Genomic DNA, 25,350 nt, shown 5'->3' on the forward strand with positions numbered 1-25,350 from the left:
GTGACAACTTTTCAAGTACTTGACAAGTGCTATCATAACTCACCTGAGTCTTCTCTTCTCAAGGCTAAACATGGCCAGTTCTTTCAGTCTCTGCTCATAATTGCATTCTTGAGGAACTGCCTGGCTGAGTTGTTCCATGTGGTCCGGAGGTTGGTCATTTCTGGCAAGGGGGATGGACCTCTGAAGCCCATGGTGTCCAGCTGTAACCGGCTGGCTAACACTTGTGAGGACACAGTTGCTCTGTTCTGCAGTGATTTAGATGCTACTGTTGTGGCAGCGCTAGCTGAGGTGTCCAATGCAACATCAAACCCAGTGTTGTGGGATCAATTCCAGATAATGCAGCCTGATGATGCAGACAAGATGCTTGCAGACATGTGCCCAACCACCTGCTCATTGGATCCTAGTCCATCCTGGCTTATTTAAGCTAGCCAGAGTGGGGTGACTGAATGGGTCACAGGTGTAGTAAATGCATCTTTGTGTGGTGGTGTGATGCCCACTGCCCTTAAAGAGGCAGTGATGTGTCTACTTATTAAAAAGCCCACACTGGACCCAATGGAGCGTAACAACTATAGATCAGTTGCCAACACCCTTTCTTGGCAAAGATGATGAAGGTGTTGGTTGTAGAGCAATTGCAGGTATTCCTGGATGAGCCCGATTATCTAGATCCATCACAATCTGGATTCAGATCTGGTTTCGGAACAGAATCAGCCTTGGTCACCCTGATGGATGACCTTTATTGTGAGAGAGACAGGGGGAGTGTGACCCTGTTACTTCTTCTTGATCTCTCAGCGGCATTTGATACCATTGACCATGGTATCCTCCTAGACCAATGCAATGGGATGGTACTGGAGGCACTGTGTTACGGTGGTTCTGCTCTTACCTTCAGGGTCACGTCCAGAGAGTAACACTGGGTGAGTGTTCCTCGGCCCCTTGGCACTTGTGCTATGGGGTTCTGCAGGGTACTGTTCTCTCCCCAGTGCTATTCAACATCTATATGAAACTGTTGGGAGGGGTCATTAGGAGTTTTGGAGCAAGATGTCAGCAAAATGCTGATGACACTCAGCTCTATTTCTCTGTAGCATCTGAATCAGGAGAGGCTGTGAACGTGTTGGATCCGTGTCTAAATGCTGTAGTGGACTGGATGAGGGCCAGTAAATTGTGCTTGAATCCTGGGAAGATGAAGGCTCTTTGTGAGGTGGTTCCCATGTTGGGGAGATAGGCAGGTTACCTGTTCTGAATGGGTTACACTCCCTCTGAAGGACCAGGCATTCTAGACCGTAGCCTAGGGGTATACTAGAGGCCCAAGTATACTCTGTGGCTAGGAGTGCCTTTTACCAACTTTGTCTGGTTCGTCAGCTATGGCCGTTCCTGGACAGAGATAGCTTGACATCTGTAATCCATGTGTTGGTAACGTCAAGACTGGATCACTGCAATGCGCTCTATGTGGAACTGCCCTTGGCCCTGGTTCGGAAGCTCCAGCTGGTGCAAAATGCTGTGGCCAGATTGCTGATGGGAGCATATGGCCGACATGTGACACCACTTTTAAAACATCTGCACTAGGTGCCCATCTGCTACCACGTCAGGTTCAAGGTCCTTGTGCTGATTTACAATGCCCTAAACAACTTAGGTCCAAAGTATCTTAGAAACCACCTGAACCCTTATATCCCAGCTCAGTCACTGAGCTCTTCTACAGGAGTAGCTTTGGTTGTCCCACAAGCTGGCAAGGCTCATTTAACATCAACATGAAATCCAGCCTTCAGTGTCATTGGCCCAGTTCTCTGGAATGCTCTGCCATCAGAGATTCAGCAGGCGCCTAAATCTTTTTTCTATTCAATATACAGGTAATTAAGGACATGCTCTCTCTTTTTTTTGCAACAACTGACCTTTGTTTTTGTTGTATTTTTAATGTTTTTTTAAAATTCAATGGTTGTTTTTTAAAACATGTTGTAAACCACTTTGATGTTTTTAACGAAATAGCAGTATACAAATATTTTTATAAATAATAATAAATAACTAATAGGGCTTTGTTTCCAGCCCCCTGATCATCCTTGTTGCCCTCCTCTGAACCTGTTCCAGTTTGTCTGCATCCTTAACTGCATCCTTCTAGTCCGTCCAGCAGCAACTCTCCTGGGTTGTAGCGGTCTCTTTCCCAACCTGACTACCTGATGCCCTTTTAATAGGAGATGCTTCAAACTGAAGTATGGACTCTCCCAGGCTATTGAGTCCCACTAGAAAGTTGCATTGGCCAGGTCCGTAACCCAGGCAAAGACTAATGCTCTCTCCAACAAGCACAAGATAGATAAGAATAACAGCTCTCCATAGTGGCTGCTGTTTTGTTTTGGTACTTTGAAGCTAGACCATAGCATCTTCCACATATAGAGGCGCTACTATCCTAAATCCAAATGGTACAATAATTAATGGATGGAGGAAATGGATGAGAGGTCTGTGGTAGAGCATGGACGTGTGTGTGTGTGTGTGTGTGTGTGTGTGTGTGTGTGTGTGTGTGTGTGTGTGTGTGTGTGTGTGTGTGTGTGTGTGTGTGTGTGTGTGTTGCCAATGGCTGAGGCTGATGGGAGTTGTGGTCCAACAACATCTGGAGGCACACTGGTTGGGAAAGGCTGCTCTAGACAATAACAAACTAGATGGTCCACGTTGGTGTAAGGCATCTTCCTATGTTCCTGTGATCAAGCAGCAAATGATGAGAAAGGCCTCTCCTTGAGACCAAGGAAAGCCATTGCCAGTTAAAATAGACAGTGCTGGACTACATGGACCACTGGCCTTGTGACAAAGTGTAAGGCAGCTTTGTAAATCTGTACGATGTGCCCGCCTAACAGAATCAAACAAGTTCCCCTCCCCTTTCCCTCCAGTGTAGAGGCTACATATTTGTGCCACCTTCTAACACGCTGAACCTTCATACAGTTTTGGACATAGTGAGCCAATGTCCTCGGCTTCTTGGGTAAAGGGCGAGCTGCCAACCAGAAACACGATTATTTGAACTGGGGGAAGTAGTCACACAGCAGTCGCAGCCTCGTTTCGACTTCTGCCTTCGGCCAACAGCTACCCCTAGCGCCTGCTCCCCCAAAAAACACCCTGCGGTTTTAACTCTCTTCTTGATGTCGCTCCGGTCAAGAGGTTTAATGCTGGAGCAGCTTCGAGAGGTCACTAACCAAACTTTAACCCCTTTCTTCCCGGATTAGGGTTGCTGTCCCCTCCTCCGAGCCCGTAGGCTGACAGTAACGGCGCCAGAAGGCAAAGAGAGCATCTAAGGAATCGCTCCCCCCCCAAAAAGGAAGAAGAAAAATCGAGAGTGACGCGGCAACCTTTTTTTAAAAAAAGAAAAGTAAGTGATCTTTTCATCTTTCCTAGGGCTTTTTGCAACCCCGCAGGCTTGCAATATTTGCTGGCAAAAAAAAAAAAAGAGGGGAGGGGCAGTTTGCGGCGCTTGAAGGGTGGGGGCGGGGCATGGGGCTGCATACGTTTAAACATACACACACGAAGTTTGGCGGCGGTGCTAAAAGGTCTCGCTTCGGGTTCGTGCCTTGCAAAGCGCACGCCGAAGCGAGGGGGGGGAGGAGAATAAAGCTCGGCGGGACTTGGCTTCGCGGTCGTGCGTTCCAGGCACGTGGGAAAGAGAGAGAAAGCCAGGGGAGCGAACTTGCCCGAGTGTGCTTGCTGCCGGGGAGCCCATTCAGCCCACCCAGGGAGCGCCTACGGGCGTCGCTTGCTCCCCGTTTTACTCTCCTCCCTGGAGTCGCTTAGCTAGCGCTTTCGGCTCCCCGCGCGTACCGACCCGCGAACAGGCTGCTGGAAGCGGGAGAGGGGGCGGTGATCGCCTGTTGCGCCGATTATTCTTGGCGCGCCTGGCCTGCCATCTTCCCCGAGAAGCGATGGCTAGCCTGACCGTGGCTGCCCCCTGCGCGGTCCTGCGCGGTGGCACGTCCCTTGTATTCCTGGCCGTCTCGGATCCGGCGCTTCCTCTCCACCCCCCCTCCACCCGTTTCCTTTCTCTCCCTCCTCCTCCTCCTCTTCCTCTCTTTGCCAGTGTATTTTTAGGTCATTGGAGTGGAGGGGTAGGTAATCCCCAGGCTCAAGTTCCAAAGGGGGCGGGTTCTGGCCGGAGGTGGAGTCACTTTTTCATTTAAATCCCCGACTATAAAATGGGCTTAAGGAGAAGCGGGATCTCATCGGCTAAGCCACCCAGAGGAGTGGCGGGAGTGAGCGGCGTCGGCGTCGTGGGGGGCTCCGGGCAGCGCGAGCGCCGGTTGTAGTTGTAGCCGCCGCGATGCTACACTCCTTGGGCGCAAACACCTTACAAGCGCTCAGCCAGGTGGCCGCCTGCGTGCTTTTGCTGCCCCGCTTCCTCTTGACGGCCGTGATGCTCTGGCTCCTGGATTTCCTGTGCATTCGGAAGAAGCTCATGCTGACGGCGACGCCGGCGGTGGCCGGGGAGGACGAGGCGGCGGAGAGCGGCCCGAGCTCGGCGGGGCCCCCTCCGGACGACCCTCCGCTGTGCGTGTCCGACTCCAACCGCATGTTCACGCTGGAGTCGCTCAAGGCTGTGTGGCACGGGCAGAAGCTGGACTACTTCAAGGCGGCGCACGTCGGCACGGCGGCGCCCAACCCGGAGGTCATCCAGCTGGACGGGCAGACGCGGCTGCGCATCCTCGACTACGCCCGGGGCAAGAGACCGCTGATCCTCAACTTCGGCAGCTGCACCTGACCGCCCTTCATGGCGCGCCTGCGCGCCTTCGAGAGCCTGGCCACGCGCTTCGTGGACATCGCCGACTTCCTGCTCATCTACATCGAGGAGGCGCACCCTTCCGACGGCTGGGTCAGCTCGGACGCCGCCTACGACATCCCCAAGCACCAATGCATCCAGGACAGGCTGCGGGCGGCGCAGCTCATGAAGGAAGGCGCGCCGGGCTGCCCCCTGGCCGTCGACACTATGGACAATGCCTCGAGCGCCGCCTACGGGGCGTACTTCGAGCGCCTCTACATCATTCAGGAGCAAAAAGTGATGTACCAAGGGGGCAGAGGGCCCGAAGGCTACAAGATCTCCGAACTCAGGCGCTGGCTAGACCAGTACAAGCGCCGCCTCCAGGGCGGGCCCAGCACGGTGGTCGTCCAGGTGTAAGAAGGATCAGCCGCCGACGGTGAGACTGGAGGGCACCGAAGGGAGGGAGAGGGAGAGATGGCACGACGGGGAGACCTCCCCTGCAAAGTAGATCAGGAGCTGTTTCTCCCTCTCTTTAATTCTCTTTCCTCCAAGCGCCCCTCAACTCACAACTCCCAAGAGGCTTATGTGTGCGTTGTCATGCAAGACGGGCCGAGACTCTTTCCACTATTCAAATCATGTTGATTTGCCAAGCATTTGTTATTAACATTCATTTCTACGTGCAGTTTTCATTTCTTTCCTTCAATAAATAAATTGTGTGTGTGAATGAGTAGATCTCTCATTTGTGTGGGGGGAAAAACAGTGTTTACTACTTTAATGGAAGTTTCTGGGTGTCCGAGCAATTCTCCGTAAGTGTGAAGATAGGGTTGCAGCCTGTGTGCTTCCACGTGCTCTGTGTGTGTGTGTGCGTGCATATGCGTGTGTCTCCGGTGGGATCTGCCTTCTGCCATGCACGTGTGTCGTGTTGTCTGCGACAAGTTTTATATATAAATATGCATCCGAGTGCTCTTCTGCTGCCCTAGCAAAGCTTTTCATTGGGATTTCTAGTGTTTCTTTGTGATGACCGGTTTTGAAATGGTGAATCCCATGCCAGGAAATCGAGTCTGATTATCTGGGATACTAGAATTGCCAGTTTAAGAAAAAGAAGAAAAGGATCGCAAAAAAGAATATTTATGTGGTCTCTGAGTTGGTTTGTTGGATTTTTCTTTTTTTTGTAAAATATCAATTTTTATTAACTTTTTATAACATTATTAATAAAGATTATTGAGTAAAAGACATGCCTGACTTGCATCTTTTTAACTGAAATGGGAAGAAATGGCAAAATATCTCCTCTCCTTTGCTCTTCTTCACCAGACCTGAGTAAAGGGTCCTGCATTACGGTACAGCCCTCTACTCCCATCCTGCATTTCATTGGGTTGGGGGATATATTTTTAAGAGAGTATTCTGAGAGCTGCACCTTGGGTGACTGAAGCTTGAAAATGCTTGTGCATGAATGGGGAAGCCTGTGGCCCTTCAGATGTTGTTGGACTCTTAACTCTCATCAGCCCCAGGCAGCATGGCCAACAGTTGGTGATTATGGGAGTTGTAGTCCAACCACACGTAGAAGGTCACAGCCTCCCTGTTCCTGGTTCTGGAAAACTAGAATCCTAGGTTTCTATCTGACCAAGTCATACTCAGAGTAGACCTATTGAAATCAATGGGTTTAAGTTAGTTGTGACTAAGCATATTGATTTCAGTGCATCTACTCAGAGTATGACTTGGTTGGATACAAAATGTAAAAAATGTACTGCCTTCAAGTCGATTCCGACTTATGGCGACCCTATGAATAGGGTTTTCATGAGGCTGAGAGGCAGTGACTGGCCCAAGGTCACCCAGTGGGTTTCATGGCTATATGGGGATTCAAACCCTGGTCTCCCAGGCTGTAGTCCAACAGTGTGATGTGGCCAAAGCCAGTACTCAAGTTACTTTTACAGTTTGTGTTGGCCCTTTTAGATACTGTTTTTAGAAAATTTAATGGGAGGCATGATTTGGCTAAAATGGGGAAGAATCAGGGATGGGGTTTGGGGATTTCATTAAGGGCCCCCATCTTCCCCCTTCTCCTCACCCCCCTATTTCAAGCATAGGCTAAAGCTCATGCAAGACTGCAATCCCCACGCACACTTGAATTCCCCTTAAAATGCAGCTTCAGACTCCTCCCCCCATTTGCCCCTAAAATCTGTTCTGGGGGTTCACCCAACCCTTCAGAGCACATTTGTGGATGGCATACGGGGAGAGGAATTTTCATCATGCAAACAGAAATCCTTGTGCCAATGGGATTTCGTTCCCACTGTGATCCAGGGTAGCTTTTTCCCAACTAAGCAGGTATAGGACTGAAGAATATGGCAGACTTCAAGGGGATGCTACTGTTACCTACATAAAGACTTTCAGGTGAGTTCCACATACACTGTGTGGGATGCATTTTTTGAGAAGGGGGTTATGAGCCCTGAACATCTCCAGAGGAAATTTCAAACCTTGCTGGACTATCCTCAAAGCAAAGGGAGTGTCATAATTCACAACTGTGGCCCCAACTTGAAACACAGATAGTGTTCTGAAACACAGAAAGACCCTGTAATAACAGCATAAGAACAGCCCTCCTTGGTCAGACCAAAGGCCATCTAGTGCAACATCCTGTTCCCACTGTGGCCAGCCTTGGAAGTCTGCAAACAGCACAATAGCACTCTCCCCAGCAACTGGTATTCAGAGGCACACCACCTCCTATACCGGAGATAGCACAAAGCCATCATGGCTAGTATTTTAAAGCAACTGAAATTTCTCAGTACATACAAAGAGCCCTCCCAGATCAAACCAACGTCCAGCATCCTGGATGAAGAGGAAGGACTGTAGCTCAGTGGCACAGCATCTCCTTTTACAGGTTCAGTCCTTGTTATCTCCGAATAGGGCTGGAAATGTTCCCTGCTTAAAACCCTGCTGCCAATCAGTGTAGACAACATTGAGCTAGATGCAGGGGTATAGACATCTGGGGTCTCAGACCCCTTACTTTTTGGGGAGCAGAGTCCATATGTCTGCAGCATCCTATGAGCCAATCAGCATAAAAGGGGAGTGTGATAGCTACTGAGAAGAGTCTTCTAACGTGCTTCCTTGATTTTTCCTGCTGATTGGAGTCAGAGTGAAAGGAGGTGAGTCATCCACTAAGAAGACTCTTCTCAGTAGCTAACACCCTTTCATGCTGATTGCCTCCTAGGGATATCTGTTGTTGTGGGGAAAAGCATTAACAAGGATCTCATTCTCAACCCAGCAGCAAAAAAAAAAATTGGGGGGGGAGCTGTGACTATCATGAAGGGACCCTGCACTTCTGAATTTGCCACTACAGTACAGTTGGCTGGATGGATCAGTGGTCTGTCTCAGTATAAAGCAATTTCCTCTGATCCTGTTCTCACAGTGGCTTTCCTGTCACCTGAACTGAGTAAGGATGCCTATGGGCAATCTGAGTGCAACAGTAAGGGCTTGTCTTATTTGATTACTTCAAGGCGGAGATGGCCAAGAAATTCAGTTCAGTTTGCATCTCAAGCCGAATCAAATTCACGCTTTTTGAAACTACGTGAGGACCAAAACAGCCATCCTCTGAAATTTGGGCTTATTCTAATTTTGCAGAGTAGCTCGCCAATCAATGTTTACAAAAATGCATATGTTAGGAGAAAGCATGCATAGCAATGCATATTTAACTGAAAGTAACATACGAAAATATATGATGAGAAATTGCTTGCAAAAATGTGTACATTAGTCAAAACTCTCTACAAAAATGTGTTTATCAGGAGACATTCACATTAAAATGCTGGAGAATTTCCATGAGGATTTTAAAAAAAAATCACAAATTGCTGCAGAAATGTGTAGAACTGATTTAAGGTGTGGAAAGCATGAAACTGAGAGGACCAAATTTGACATATTTTTCCATCCCTACTTCAAAGCTTTGTTGACATTGTGTTCTTTGTTGTGGTTGCTGACTGACATCAAGCTGCCCTACTGACCCCCTTTGATCCTAGCTATGGACCAAAAGAGCTGCAAAAAGGGGGCAGCTGGTCTAACTGTTCTTGCTGCGAGCAAGTTAATTCCAAGTGATGCAGGAGAATACTCCCCTTGATGCAGCTTAATGGCATTGGCCAGTGTTTGCAACATTCTTAGATCATGACCCAGTCTATGGAGTTTGAGGGGCACTTTGTATGCCATCAAGTCTAAGCTCCTGTTCAGTGCAGGAAATCCAGAGCTAGAGTACCTCCAACTGATGGTTGCAGAATATGTCTCTAGATCTTATGTACCACAGCTTCGAATATTTCCATAACCTAATTCAAGTAATGGGTTCTGCTCAAAAAAGTGATGAATTGCAACCTCTGCTAATGTGCCATCCAACTCTGTACATGTGTTCCACTGAGATCAATGAGACCCCCAAACACATGTAAAATTGCAGCATAGGGATGGCGAATTTATAGCCCTCCAGATGTGGCTGGACTCCATCCTTCTCCTCCATCATCACTGACCATTGGCCTTGCAGACTGAGGCTGATGATGGTTCGGGTCCAAGAACATCTGGAGGGCCACAGGTCCCCCCCTTTTTGACAATACCTGTTTACACCTCCCCTCTTTGCTGAAACATTCCACATCCCTCCACAAAAATCTGCCTTGTGCTGAATATTGTGACCCGTAATGACCCAGAGGGTCAACTGCTTACAGCTAAGCAAAGAACTGCTATCTAGCTGTTTCCTCATTATCTTCATGGCTCCTTGTTTATTTGATCTGAGCAAGCAGGGATTACTTAAGCCCAAGAGGTTATTTATTACATTTACTAATTTATTACATTTTCAAAAAATAAATATATGCATGGTTAGATGTTACATGGTACAGAACACAGATTTCCAGACTGTCATCCATAGACCACCAATAAGCGTCATTCAGGTGGTCTGCAACATGGCTGTAGAAATTCAATTTAACATCATCCAGCATCTAGCACAGCACATTGCAATTGCTACAACAGACAGAAAAATCATTAAGTAGTTCCCCCAAACTCCTCAGCAATTTTCAAGTAGCCTGTGGGGAGAAAATGTTGGGTTAGAACACCAGCTAAATACAGTCAACAGCGGCGTCATTAGCAGGAGTACGGGGGGGGTGGACCTCTGGTGCGTGCCCTCCCAGGTGCATGGATGGGGGTGGCTGGCCCTGTGTGCGTGCACGCACGCGCACATGCGCACACACTCAACACGCGCTCCAGGGCGCCTGCTTTCGGTCTCGTCTGCCCGCCCGCCTCCGAGGAGGAGTTGGCTGCTCCAACGCCAACCCGGAGCACTTCTCAGCTCCGCAACGGCTCGTGGCGGGGCAGGGCGGCTCTGGGTGTCACCCCCCTCAAGGTGTCACCCGGGTGCAGTCCGCACCCTCCGCGCCTCGGTAGTGGTGCCCCTGACAGTCAAACTAGCAACAGATGCGTAGTGTATGGACATAGGAGGCTGCCTTATACTGAGTCAGGCCCATTGGTCCATCTAGCTCAGTATAGTCTACACCAGCCTTGTCCAACCTTTGGGCCACAGATGTTGCTGGACTGCAACTCCCATCAGCCCCAGCCAGCATGGCCAATGGTTAGGAATTATGGGAACTGTAGTCCAGCAACTTCTGTGGCCCAAAAGTTGGACAAGGCTGGTCTACACTAACTGGCAGCAGCTCTCCAGGGTTTTATACAAGGAGTCTCTCCCAGTCCTACTGGAGATGCCAAGGATGTGGGATGTTCTGCACGCAAGGCAGATTTTCTACCACTGATCTCCTGCCCCAAATAAGTAACAACTTGAAACCAGTGTGGTCAAACAGTCAGAGTGCTGGATTTAGACCAGGGATGGGAAATCTGTAGCCCTCTAGATGTTGTTGGATGCCAACTCCCATCAACCTCAGTCAGCATAGTCGACGGTCAGGAATGATGGGAGCTGGAGCTCAGCAACATCTAAAGGGTTGTAGGGTTCCCTGTCCTGATTTATAGCAAGAAGGCATGGGTTTGAATCCCTGCTCAGCCATGAAACATTGTTGTTTTTCCAATGTACCGCTTTTCTGCAATCACTGCAGGTGAGTGGGTTCACGACCTCATGGAGGTGTAAGAGAAATCCATTTCCAACTGTGATGGTAGATTATATGGCTTTCACAACGAATTCAGATAAGAGCTTCATCTTAGGCTACCTCTCTTTAGCCACTTTTTTTTTTAATGCAGCCTGAAACATGTTAGTGTGCCTTTACATAAGGGAGCTTAACTCTGCTGTGGATATTTGTGCTGTCTTTTCCATGGCCACCAGGAAACAGCAGAGGCTAGTTTGCTGGAATGGCCCTGGGCCCTACCTTGCAGTCCTCTATTTGAAGGGCTCTATTTGAAGAACCCTCAGAAGGGAGAGGAAGTGGCCCTTTAAAGCTGCTCATCAGTGATTAGCACCCACTCAGCAAACCAAGCAAACACACAGGTCAACTGGTCACAGCCTCCCCCAGTACAGAAACGTATTGTTTCAAATTACAGTAATTATTTCTGCATTTGCATCTGTCTATATAAATTAGCACACAGAAATGTTATGCAGAACTGTTTCCTCTTTCTGGATCATTTCTTGTGTGTGTGTGTGTGTGTGTGTGTGTGTGTGTGTGTGTGTGTGTGTGTGTGTGTGTGTGTGTGTGTGTGTGTGTGTGTGTGTGTGTGTGTGTGTGTGTGTGTGTGTGTGTGTGTGAGTGAGTGAGTGAGTGAGTGAGTGTGTGAGTGAGTGTGTGAGTGTGTGTGTGTGTGTGTGTGAGAGAGAGAGAGAGAGAGAGAGAGAGAGAGAGATGCGTAAATGGCTGCCCTATTGTTTATTCTGGCTTCAACCCAACATAGTAGCCTGCTATTGCAGCAGCATAACCTAAACTTTCATAACAAATGTGCACTTTGTGGTTTATTTATTTTTTAAAGGACGTGTTGCTTTTTCATCAAAGGCTAATGCCAAGTAATCATAGATTGGTCAAATCTGTTACAGAGCTATACAGTACAGAAAAGTACTGAACACAACAGAGCACTGCAAGGTTTGTGAAGGCCCTGATCCAGCTCGGAGGCTTATGGACATTACACATCAACTCATGAGGGTGGGAAAGATTCCTGAATCATCCTGATCTGCCTTGTTATTTAGTTCCTACATAGAACTGATGGACACACCCCTACTCCTTGCCTCCTTTCAAGGGCCCTCTATGCCCACCTCCTACCTGGATTTCTCCACCCATAGGAACCTGCCTTATACTGAGTCAGATAGCATCTAGCTTAATATTGCCCACACTGGCTGGCAACAGCTCTCCAGAATTTCAGATCAAGGTTTCTCCCAGCCCCACCTGCAGGAGCGGCCTTAGGGGTGAGCGAGCTGAGTGGCTGCCCAGAGTGCCAAGCTGAAGGGGGCACCAAGCTGAACTCAGTGGCTCTGTTGGGTTTTTTTTTTTTTTTAAGTGCTGTCTGCAGAGAAATAGGGTGGCAAAAAGCAAGTGGCTGTAACCTTTCTTTCAAGGCGCTACAAGTTGTTTGGGTACTAATGACAAAAATGATCGTCCTTCAATTAGCTTTAAAGTATGCCTCTTTCAGTTTCCCAGTCACACTATCACGACATGAAGAACCCACCGCTTCAGAAGACTAAAGGAACTTCATACTACCTACATCTTTCTGCAACTTGCTCTGTTGCTGTGCTTTGTGTTTGCTCTTCTGAGCCCCAGATAGCTTTTTAGAAGACATTTTCACCAATGCACCAGTCAAGACACTTATATAAACCCCACCAAGATAAGTGGTATGGTAGTATCAGCCTCTCTTGTGCTGCAAAACTGATTGGCATACAAGGCAATTGCCTGGCTTGGTCATGTGGCTGCTACTCTATATTTTGGGGCAATGGTAATTTTCAAAGTTTAGAGAAAAGCAGCTAAGGGAAGAAGACTGAAGAAGAAGCTACAGCCTGGGAGACTGTAGTAGATGGTGATACTGTCACTTTAAGACTAGTTATGCCACTCCAGCAGAGGTCCTACTTCTTGCAGCTGCGGAGGGAGTGTTGGAGTTCAGGGCAGAGAGCTTGCAAAAGGAGCCGTTTTGTGTGTGCTGAACATGACAACAAATAGAGGCCTACAACGCCATGAGTCGTACAACTCCATGTGAGTCATCCTTTGAAAGTCACCCACATCACAAGACAGAGACTTCATTGGGATCCTAGAACTAGAGCAGGAGTGCACTGAAAGCAGAGCAGCAAATAAGAGATAGCTCCTTGTGGGCTTTTTTCATAGACATTGCTATGGAAAAGCAAAGGAATAGCAAGGAGTGTTACACAGCTATGTTTTGCAATCCTGCACAAGCCATACAACTTGGTAACACTGCAGGACTGCCTGGGGGGCTGGGGTCAGTGGAGCAATTTGCCCTAGGCCCCCACAAAGTAAGAGACCCATGCCTCGGTACCTGTGTGTACCATTGGTCCCTGTCCTGCCCCTACCACATTGCTCACCAGAATTCTTGTAATTTTGTTTAAAGTGTTTATGAAAAGTAGAAATGGTATCTATATAAGTATATAAGATGACATTGAATCTCAACATGTAATTGTGACATAATGGGACCTCTCCCCTGTCATGATGGACGTAAATATTTTACATAGTTGTGTATGAAACAGAATAGATGCTAGTTTGAGGCTTAAGCTGGCTGTAAAATGTATCCTTGAAAGGCTGGAAGGGAGGGGTTTACTTATTAGCTAGGCCTGCAGCTCAACTGTAAGGGAGTCTAAACCAATCACAGTAAGGTAAACTCTTTCTTTATGTCTTGGCAGCAATAAAGGCAGCAGGCAGCTAGGTTAGGCATGGGCCTAAGGACCCCTGCAGCTCAGAAGGGTCCCTGCCCATATCTATAGGCTGGGGCTAGGAGGGCGTGATTTGGAGTAAGGGGTTGATGCCCCAAAGATGGTGGTGGGGACATCAACCTCAAACCACAAATCATGCCCCGTGACCTGATGCTGGCACAGATCACACAGCAGGAGCTCCACCCTCCCAGACAACAACCTCCATGCAGCCAACATGGGCTCAAATAGGGTTAAGCCACCTTGTCTTCCACGTTGTCACATCAGAGTGTTGGTTCCTGAGGACCCACTCATACCTGGCACCAGCCCTGTTGATCAGGCAGGCTTATGATTGCCCTAGGCCAAGTAGCCCTGTTACAGAATTTTTTGTAAGGAGAGAAGGATCAGGGAAGGTTTTAAGAAGGGATTCTCTGGCAGAGTAGGCCACCTGTTCTTGTCACAGAAAGAACTCCAGGCCTGCCAAGGAAAGTTCCAGGCAAGGTGCCACTGGAGAGTAGTTTTCCGTGGCAGTTAGCACAGGGAGAGACACAGGAGTGGTGTGAGGCCAGGTCTTAAGGAATGAATTCTTCCTGAATGAGTAGTGGAGAAGGCCAGCAGCAGGCCACAACCAGAAGACCTGTGAGACTGAGCCCCAGGAAGCAGAGAGAAGCTCTGAGAGAAGGGGGTTGGAATTTGGAGGAGGTCCTCAGGAGAAGCACAATCAGATCCCTATTTCCTTATCCCCTTGTACACACATGCATGGGTCCTTGTAGGAATCAGCCCATGTTCCGGGCCCCTGACATCACAACTGTCACAAGCCCCATAACCCCTTTAGGTGGCCCTACAAAGCCGACCAAGGCACATCTCACCCATAATGCTCTTTATCCTAGGGCCAGCCCTGCCTACCTGAGGATTGAACCTAGGATCTTCTGCATGCCAAGCAGATGCTGTACCACTGAGCCCTTCACCTCTGTCTTTATGTGGTTGGCTAAAGATGGTATTCTGCTACAATATAAGAAGCACAAGAAATGCAAAGACAGGGACACTGGGGGCTTTATAAATACATTTGCATCATTCCTTCATCACCCTCTGCCTCTGGTGGGTGCCCCCTCTTGTAGCTTTCTAGAGGATGGGGACAAAGGAATGTGCCTGTATACTAGTGATGCCCCCCCGAATGTGCTCCCCATAGAAGTTTACCTGGCGCCAACACTGACATCTTTTCTGCACCAGGCAAAATTCTTTCACTTTTTCCAGGCATGCGTGTGTTAATTTTTTTCTGTGCCACAGTTAGTAGTGCGTGTGTGCATGCACATATAGATATATAGATATATATATCTCCTTTGGGGGGCTGTCTGTGATGATGAGATCTATGTTTAGGCAGGGGGGTTGTTTTTATGGTTTCGTTACCATATATTGTGCTTTCAGTTTTAATTCTCTTATTTTTATGCTATCTTTGTGTATTCTACCATTGTTTGTAAATTGCTCTGAAACACTTGCGTAAAGCAATCAATAAGTTTAAATAACAATAAAAATGTGCATGTGTGTGTGTGACACCTTGCTATAGTATAGTTTTGTAAGCGTCACGCTACCCATAAATGGTTCTGTACAGGCATGCACCTTTGCTGAAGCGTTCACAGGTAGTGTGACACTTACAGGCGAGGCGGGCAAGGCAAGGTAAATCATGGCAGCAAATGGAGCACAGTGAGAGGGGGGGCAGCGGGGGGGCCAAGCAAGTGGGCAGGCGAGACGAAGCAACAGCAACAAGAAGGCACCAAGGTAAGCGGAGGAGGAGGGGCCTCGGTGAGTGCTTGAGGGTCTGTTTAGGGAGCTGCCTGGGAGTGGGGGAGCTATGGTGACCCATGTGGTGAGTGTGGGAGCTATGGCAACCCATAGGGTGAAGGGATTCTGGTGACCTGTGGGGGTGGGGGGGCTCTGGCCACATGTGTGGGAGTGGGGGCTTTGGCCACACCTGTGGGGTGGAGTTAGTGAGGGAGTGGGGGGCTAGAGGCAATGGGGATGGGGGAGTGCTAGGGGGCATACTGCAGATGGGGTGGGGGAAGGGCTTGGGGGTGCTATAGGTTTGACTGTAAGTGGGTTTGGCAAGGAAAGCAAGCGGGGCAGTAGCAGAGAGAGAGAGAGAGAGTGGTATGTGTGGTGTGTGTGTGTGGTGTGTGTGTGTGTGTGTGTGTTACTACACACCTTCTCCAATGGCTGCATTTCCCCTAAGCCCCCCAAAGCCTCCAGGTTGCTTCAAAACACAGATAGGGAACTGCTATTGAAACCTGTATATGAATTTAAAGTCCCAACAAGAGCAATTGTGCACATTACAGGGCAATAAGCTCAGGTCTGCCTTCAAGTGTATACTCATCAAGGGTCTGTCATGGGTGTCACCAGTCTCCACTCTCTGAGAAATAAATGCATCTCCAAGGAAGGTATGTTTTGCACTTTACATCGCTAGGATGTACTTAAACCCTGATGTTGCGCTGCTTCCGTTCTTGTCGAGAAGAGGTGTATGGAGGAGAACTTAATTTAAATTACTACAAGGGGGAGCATCCTCAAAAAAGGCATGTGGTAACACCTTAAAATTTCCTCATCTGACAGCTCTCAAACAATAGAGTGATGGATCTTAAATGGGATGCAAATAACCAGATTTTCCAGCCAAGGCATTGTGTGTGAACTGGATTGAGACCACAGCAGGAATCAAAACATTAATTTCCCTACATGCACACACACGTGAGCGTGCACACACACGTGCACACACACAGAGATTTCCCAATCTAGATCAGAATCTGTGCCAATGAGGAGGGTGACCAAAATGAATAAGCCTTTCCCAACCGGTGTGCCTCCAGATGTTGTTGGACCACAACTCCCATCAGCCTCAGCCGCTGGCTGAGGCTGATGGGAGTTGTGGTCCAACAACATCTGGAGGCACACCAGTTGGGATAGGAACCAAGTTCTATTTACTCATTCATTTATTCATTCATTTTATTCATTGATGAATTACTTCCTATGCAAGAAATCAAAGTGATTAACAATAAAAACAGTTTCAAATCCAATACAAGTACAGACTGAGATAAAAATCTCCACTTAAAAGACTTGTTGGAAAAGGAAGATCTTCAGTAGGCGCTGAAAAGAGACATTGCCCATCTGATATATAAGGGGAGGGAATTCCAAAGGGTAGGTGCCACACACTAAAGGCCCAATTCCTACATCATACGGAATAAACTTCTTGATGAGACGGAATCTGCAGCAGACACCCTGTCCTGCAGAGCACAGCCATCAGTTTGGTATATCAGGGGAGAGACAATCATTCAGTCTAGTGAGGAACAATTGCTTTGGGAGTGTTTGGCCTAGAGAAGAGAAGATTAAGGAGAGACATGACAGGAAGCCACATTTCGGCTGAACATCAGGAAAAACTTCCTAATTGTTAGAGCAGCATGACAATGGAACCAATTACGTAGGGAGGTAGTGGGCTGTCCAACACTGGAGGCATTCAAGATACAGCTATGGTTCTATGGTTGGATTCCTACATTGAGCAGGGGGTTGGATTCGATGGCCTTATGGGCCCCTTCCAACTCTACTATTCTATGATTCTGTGATCCCGTGATAGTTGTCTTTAAATATCTGAAGGGCTTACACTAGAGGGCAGGACTAGAATCAATGGCTGGAAATTGTAGAGAAAGCAGCTTATACCTTAGAAAAGCTTACTAACAGAGGGAGATGTTTAATAGTGGAGCAGACCTCCTTGGGAATTGATGGCCTCTCCTTTGCTGGAGGTATTTAAGCAGAAGATAGGCAGCCATCTGTCAGGGATGGTGTAGCTACATCTTATTTTTTATTATTTATTTATTTATTTATTAAATTTATATCCCGCCCTTCCTCCTAGTACGAGCCCAGGGTGGCAAACAAAAGGACTAAAAACACTTTAAACCATCATAAAAACAGACTTTAAAATATATTATTTAAACCATCACATCCTTAAAAACATATTAAAACAAAACATCTTTAAAAACATTTTTAAAACAGCTTTAAAAATATCTTTTAAAACAAGGTTTAAAAATATCTTAAAAAGCAATTCCAACACAGACGCAGTCTAGGATAAGGTCTCTGCTTGTTGAAGGAGGAACGTCTTCAGTAGGCATCAAAAAGATAACAGAGATGGTGCCTGTCTAATATTTAAGGGGAGGGAATTCCAAAGGGTAGGACTACACTAAAGATCCGTTTCCTATGTTGTGCAGAATAAACCTCCTGATAAGATGGTATCTGCAGAACGCCCTAACCTGCAGAGCGTAGTGGTCTGCTCGGTATATAAGTTGTAAGACGGTCTTTCAGGTATCCTGGTCCCAAGCGGTATAGGGCTTTGTACACCAAAACTAGAACCTTGAACTTAGCCTGGTAGCTAATAGGTAGCCAGTGCAATTCTTTCAGCAGTGAGGTGACATGTTGGTGATACCCTGACCCAGTGAGCAGTCTCGCCACCACATTTTGCACCAGCTGCAGCTTCCAGACCAACCTCAAGGGCAACCCCACATAGAGCGCATTACAGTAATCTAGCCTGGAGGTTACGGCCACAGCTGTTTTACTGGCCAAAGCTGGTAAAAGGCACTCCTAGCCACTGAGGTCATCTGGGCCTCTAGCAACAACGATGAATCCAGGAGCACCCTCAGACAATGGACCTGCTCTTGCAGAGGGAGTACAACCCCAACCAAAGCAGGCAACTGACCAATTAGCTGAACTCGGGAACCACCAACCCACAGCATCTCTGTCTTGCTAGGATTCAGGCTCAGTTTATTGGCTCTCATCCAGCCCACCACCAAGTTCAGACAGCAGTCCAGGGCTTGCATGGCCTCTCCCAATTCAGATGTTACAGGGAAATAGAGCTGGGTATCATCAACATACTGCTGACACCTCACCCCAGATCTCTTGATGACCATTCCATAGCATGACCATAGCATGGGGGACAAGATGGTACCCTGCGGCACCCCACAACACAACTTCCAGGGGGCCAAAAGAAAATCACACAATGCTATTCTCTGAAAAATGACCCCAGAGAGAGGATCGGAACCACTGTAAAACAATGCCTCCCATACCCATCTCACCAGGTCAGCCCAGAAGAATACCATGGTCAATGGGACCAAAAGACGCCAAGAGATCAAGTAAGAATAACAGGGTTGCACTCCCCCTGTCCTTCTCCTAATAGAAGTCATCCATCAAGATGACCAAGGCCGATTCAGTCCCATAACCAGGCCTCAACCCAGATTGGAATGGGTCAAGATAATCTGTTTCATTCAAAAGTATTTGCAATTGCTGCACCACAACCCTCTCAATTACCTTCACTAAAAAGGAGGTATTTGCGACTGGGTGGTAGTTGTTGCAAAACAATGGGTTCAGGGTGGGCTTTTTCAGGAGTGGTCAGATCACCACCCCTTTCAGGGCATCTGGAACCACTCCCTCCCACAACGATGTGTTGACCACACCCTGGATCCAACCTAGTCAAACTGCCTTGGCAAGCTTAATAAGTCAAGAAGGGCAAGGGTCGAGAGGACATGTTGCTGGCTGCATCATCGCAAGCATCTTGTCCATGCCATCAGGTCGTATCAACTGAAACCAATCCCAAGAAGTTGCAGCGGACATTGCACTGGACACCTCACTGGGGACTACAGTAGATGTGGATGGGGCATCAAGATTGCTACAGAGGCAAGCAATTTCACCCTCAAACTACCTTGCAAGCAATTCACAGTGGGCCTCCAAAGAGTCTAAAACTCCATTTTCTGGAGATGATGTCCACAGACCCCTGACAATACAGAAAAGCTCCACTGGACGGCTACTTGAGGATGCGAAGGTGGCAGTGAAGTGGGCTTTCTTCACCACCCTCACCACCACACAGTCGGCACAGTTATGATTTTTTTCTCATGCCCAATTGGCCTCACAGCACGTCTTTTGCCACTTGCGCTCTAGCCGTCGTCCAGCCTGTTTCATTGCCCTTAGCTCAGAGTGTACCAAGGTGCAAACCGGGCTCCACAATGCTGGAGAGGGCTCTCAGGGGCAACCATGCCAAGAGCCCAACACACCTGGCTGTTCCACAGCATGGAAAGGGTTTCAACAGGGTCACCTGCTGTATCTACTGGGAACTCCCCCAGGGCATTCAGGAATCCAGTGGATTCCATTAGTCTCCAGGGGCAGACCATCTTAATCTGTCCACCACCCCTGCAGGCTAGGATCGGTGCCATAAGTCTAAACTTCACCAGGAAGTGGTCTGACCATGACAATGGGGTGACATCCACACACACCCTATCTCCAGATCACCCCTTCCTCCATCTGGAGCAAAAACCAAGTCAAGGGTGTGCCCTGCCCTATGCGTCAGGCCAGTGACAAGTTGAGACAGCCTCATGGTTGTCATGGAAGCCATGAAGTCCTGAGCCAGAACACTAGAGGCAGCCTCAGCATGGACATTGAAATCACCCAGGACTATCATTCTGGTCTCCTCCAACACTATATCCGAAACACCCTCCACGAGCTCGGTCAGAGAAGCTGATGGGCAGCAGGATGGATGGTATACCAGCAGCAACCCTAGTTTATTGTCTCCTTGGCCCGACACCAGGTGCAGGCCCTCACAGCCAGCTCCAAGACAGAGTGGTTTCCTGGTGACAGAGATAGAAGTTAAGTAGACCATAGCAACTCCTCCCCCACCCCCCATTCTTGCAGCCTGTGCTGGTGTTGTACAGAGTATCCAGGTGGGCAAAGCTGGGTCAGATCAACTTCTCCCAGCTCACCCACCCAGATCTCGGTAATGCAAACCAAATCAGCACTTTCATCCATGATCAAATCATGAATGAGTGTGGTCTTATTGTATACTGATCTGGTGTTAAACAACAACACACACAGGCCTGTGGGCACAGCAGATAAGCAACAAGGAACCCATCCATGAGAGAAGTGGATTCATCTTGCATCGCAGATCCTCCACGGAGGCAGGGGGCTGGATCAAATAACCTCCAAGGTCCCTTTCAACTTTGTTGTTGTTGTTGTTATGTGCCTCCAAGTCGACCATGACCCATGGCGACCCTATGAATCAGCGACCTCCAACAGCATTTGTCATGAACCACCCTGTTCAGATCTTGTAAGTTCAGGTCTGTGGCTTCCTTTATGGAGTCAATCCATCTCTTGTTTGGCCGTCCTCTTTTTCTACTCCCCTCTGCTTTTCCCAGCATTATTGTCTTTTCTAGTGAATCATGTCTTCTCATTATACGTCCAAAGTATGATAACCTCAGTTTCATCATTTTAGTTTCTATTGACAATTCTGGTTTAATTTGTTCTAACACCCAATTATTTGTCTTTTTCGCAGTCCATGGTATGCGCAAAGCTCTCCTCCAACACCACATTTCAAATGCGTTGATTTTTCTCTTATCAGCTTTTTTCACTGTGCAACTTTCACATCCATACATAGAGATCGGGAATACCATGGTCTGAATGATCCTGACTTTAGTGTTCAGTGATACATCTTTGCATTTAAAGACCTTTCCTAGTTCTCTCATAACTGCCCTCCCCAGTCCTAGACTTCTTCTGATTTCTTGACTATTGTCTCCATTTTCGTTAATGACTGTGCCAAGGTATTGATAATCCTTGACAAGTTCAATGTCCTCATTGTCAACTTTAAAGTTACATAAATCTTCTGTTGTCATTACTTTAGTCTATTTGACGTTCAGCTGTAGACCTGCTTTTGTGCTTGCCTCTTTAACTTTCATCAGCATTTGTTTCAAATCATTATTAGCTTCTGCTAGTAGTATGGTATCATCTGCATATCTTAAATTATTGATATTTCTCCCTCCAATTTTCACACCTCCATCTTGGTCCAATCCCGCTTTCTGTATGATATGTTCTGTGTACAGATTAAACAAATTGGGTGATAAAATACACCTCTGTCTCACACCCTTTCTGATGGGGAACCAATTGGTTCCTCCATATTCTGTCCTTACAGTAGCCTCTTGTCCAGAGTATAGGTTGCACATCAGGACAATCAGATGCTGTGGCACCCCGTTTCTTTTCAAGCATTCCATAGCTTTTCATGATCTACACAGTCAAAGGCTTTGCTGTAATCTATAAAGCTATTTCCTGTAGCTGGTGCTATATTTTAACAGTGCTTCTCATGTCCATGTAAATACGCAGTATCAGCATGCCAGCATCTGCCTAGGTTACAGATCAGCACTATACTAATGGTACACAAATGGTCACAGCACATACAAGTAAGCAAGAGTGTCTGCAGAAACATTTCGGGTGCAAGATGGAAGACAGCCATCTTTTCAGCCTGACCACAGACACGAGGCACACCACGGTGTCCCTTTAGTATGGCAGCATGACATTTTAAACTGCACCTTCCCTCTTCTACCCCCATAAATAAGATACAAAAGATTGAGTGGGGAAGAGCTGACAGTCTCCTGCTCCCTTTCCTGTAACTTTCCAGGTCTCATGAAGAAGGTCTGCACCCTCATGAGGAGCACTGTGACTCTAATAAACCCAGAGAGTCAACTGCTTGCAACTCAGCAAAGAACTGCTATCTGTAACCGTTTCCACATTATCTTCATGTGTCTCTATTTGATTTGAGCAAGAAGGTATTACTCAAGCCCAAATGGTTATTTATTTATTTATTACTATATATTTACACTTTTTTAAAAAAAAAATGAAGGAATTTAGGTTGTTTTAAGCTGAGCTTGGTTATATATATATATATATATGTTTTTGGGAACAGCTGTTTTATCTATCAATGTGCATGCTGAAATCTAAAGACAGTGATAAATTAACCTTTTGAACAATGCTAAGCCAAGGTACTCTACCCCAGAGGCTTGTTTGTGTAAGTCTCCTAGCAAACTCTCTTTTACCTTTGGCTCTGACTGTGCAGTGATAAGTAAATGCTTCCTGAAGGACTTTTTTTTTTAAGTTAAACTGTCTCTGAGGGGAAAATGAGGGAAGGCTTGGCCCAACGTATCTGTAACCAAAGTGATGTGGGCACAACATCCCAGCAATAACAATCTCATGCCACTCCAGTAATGTCTGCAGAGAGGATGCACGCAGGCTGGCCAAATAGTACACTCAGATATCCTAAGATGCTGCCTTATACCAAGTCAGACCACTGGTTGATCTAACTCAGTACAATCTACACTGGTTGGCAGTGGCTCTCCATATCAGGGTTTCAGTCAAAGGTCTTTAACAGCCCTACCTGGAGATGCTAGGGACATCCTTTGCATATCAGTCTAGCAGGAAGGGAGAGACAGCAGGAGATCAAAGGGATAGGTATAGCCTAGCAACCAAGAGGTCTCCTCTCTAGCTACCCTTTTTAACCCCATGCAGACTCAACCCACAAGTTGGAGTTGAACCCCATGCATTCCAACAGAATTCCCAGCATCCTTAACAAACTACAGTTTCTCGGATTCTTTGGGAAAGTCATGTGCTTTAAAGGTATGTGCGCTGTCCTCAGTCGAACTAAAACAATCCACCAGTGTGAAGAAGATGCAGGATTTTGGTTCACCTTGCAAGCAGAAGTCCCAAGTGATTTTCCTGGACCTCAGATGTATCTGATAAGGTTTGAGAATGCATTGATCCCTTAAAACAACCGGAATATTATTGTTTAATAATAATGACCTCATTTTTATCTAGCCAAAACAGCACCAGACAAATACACAAGAGGGAGGTATCCACAGGCTTGGGAGGATAGGGGACCCAAGGGCTTGCAGAAGTACACACTTTTTTAAAAAAGACAAAATAACTCTTGCAGTTGGGAAAAAATCCGCCAAACCTCCCAGTGATATTTTCTATAGGCATGAAATGTTGAATGAGTGTGTGGTGGGGACAGAAAACTGAGGTGGGGGTGGAATGAAATATCCTTAGAGTGGGCATGGCTGGCTGGCTGGCGCTCTAATTGGAGCACTCCACAATGCAACAAGTGGGACCTGCAGTTGCCACGTGAAGTGCTCCTATTTACAGTGCCAGCCAGCCATGCCCATTTCCAGGACGCTCTATTTCATTCTCCCATCCGCAAGTTTTGCCCTCTTCCCCAAGTGCACAACCCGACTGAAGGTTCCTTTCTGCCTTTGACAAACAGATGATTTCTAGGTTGGATTCTCTTTGTATTCCAATAGATGATCAGAGGAGATGGGAGAAGGAAAGACATCAGCTGGAAAATCTGGGGGAAGCTGAGCTGCATTGGATGCTGTTGGGAAGATTGTAGCTGTTTTAGTCTGTCGAAATTGTACCATTGAGTTATTGTTTTGTATCATTTCTCTATCTCAATAGGTTTGATACCTTTGGGAAACATTTTTCACATGTGCTAGTCCACTGTGCACTTGTGCCATGGAGGCCCCTGAGCACTGTAGAGAATTTGGAGTGAGGTTCTAGGACCGAGATAGTCAACATGGGGCCCTCCTGATGTAGCTGTACTCCAACTCCCATCATCCCTGATCGTTGGCTGCTGGGAGTTGGAATCCAACAACATCTGGAGGGCACCACATTCTTACCTCTGGACATAGGCAGAGAAACTTTTCCCTGTCAAGGGTGCTTATGCACACACATTCTTTGCTATAAGATTATGCATGGCATGGAGAAAGTGGACAGAGGAAAGGTTTTTTTTCTCCCTCTCTCATAACACTAGAACTCAGGGACATGCAAGGAAGCTGAATGATGGGAGATTCAGGCCAGACAAAAGGAAGGAGTTCTTCACACGAGTGAAGGAAGCTATGGAAATCGCTGGTCCCATCCCTTCCATGTTCATTCAGGGGTTAGCCCTTAAGACCTCCGTGTATTGGAAGGCCTTTGGAGCATAACAAACCTGACACTTTTTCTATGATGCAATGTTGATTATCATGGTGAGTTGAATTTTGGATTGTGGTTCCACTTTTTCTTTTTAATTTATATTGTTAGCCAGGGCCAGTTCTAAAGGGCGGCCAGGTTGGGCACTGGCCCAATGGCCCCTGGAGCTACAGGGGGCCCCTCAGCCACCGCTCAGCTCCCCTTCTGTGATCCATGGGGGCCCTACGTCCCCCCACGTCTCTCCACTTACCTGTCTGCTGTCTTTTACTGTTGCCCTTAACAAAGATGACGGCTGCGGTTTCCCTAAGGTACTGAAGCCCCTGCCGCCATCTTAGTTGATGGCAGAGATGCGCGCGCATAGCACACATGTGTGCCATCAACAAAGATGGCGGTGGAGGCTTCATCCCCTTAGGGAAACCACTGCCACCATCTTGGTTAATGGCAATAGTAAAAGACAGGAGACAGGTAGGTGGGGGTGGGGTGGGGTGCGAACGCGAATGTAAATGAGCATGCGCACACGCACACATGCCGGGGCCCAGGGCAAGCTGATGCCCAAGGGCCCCAGCATTCCTGGAGCCGGCCCTGCACCTTGGACCCATTGGTTTGTGACAACTACCACCCAGTCACAAATACCCCTTTTTAGGGAAGGTGATAGAGGGGGTTGTGACGCAGCAATTGCAAGTACTCTTGGATGAAACAGATTATCTTGACCCATTCCAATCTGGGTTCAGGCCTGGTTACGGGACTGAATCGGCCATGGTCACTCTGATGGATGACCTATATTGGGAGAAGGACAGGGGGAGCACGATCCTGTTATTCTTGATCTCTCCGCAGCTTTTGATACCATTGACCATGGTATCCTTCTCAGCCGACTTGGTGAGATGGGTATTGGAGGCATCCCACCCCTCCCCCACCCTGTGTTTTTAGGAACTGCTCAAGAGGGAAAGTATATAGGTAAAAGCACCAGATGAGCACATGCTCAGATCTCTAGCATGTGCATCTCTGGATAGCAACCCATGATTTCACACAGCAAAGATGTGCATTGGCACAT

At 47.5% G+C, this 25,350-nt stretch overlaps 1 protein-coding gene across 1 annotated transcript; it reads left to right on the plus strand.

Annotated features, from left to right (window-relative positions):
* Window positions 1–4,094: 4,094 nt before the first annotated feature.
* DIO3 (iodothyronine deiodinase 3) lies at window positions 4,095–5,441 on the plus strand. The gene has a single exon (XM_061612165.1). The coding sequence runs from the start codon at window positions 4,283–4,285 to the stop codon at window positions 5,132–5,134; it is 852 nt and encodes a 283-aa protein (XP_061468149.1). The 5' UTR covers window positions 4,095–4,282; the 3' UTR covers window positions 5,135–5,441.
* The last annotated feature ends 19,909 nt before the right edge of the window (window positions 5,442–25,350 follow it).

Source organism: Rhineura floridana, chromosome 2, assembly GCF_030035675.1.
Source record: "Rhineura floridana isolate rRhiFlo1 chromosome 2, rRhiFlo1.hap2, whole genome shotgun sequence".
Classification (NCBI taxonomy): domain Eukaryota; kingdom Metazoa; phylum Chordata; class Lepidosauria; order Squamata; family Rhineuridae; genus Rhineura; species Rhineura floridana.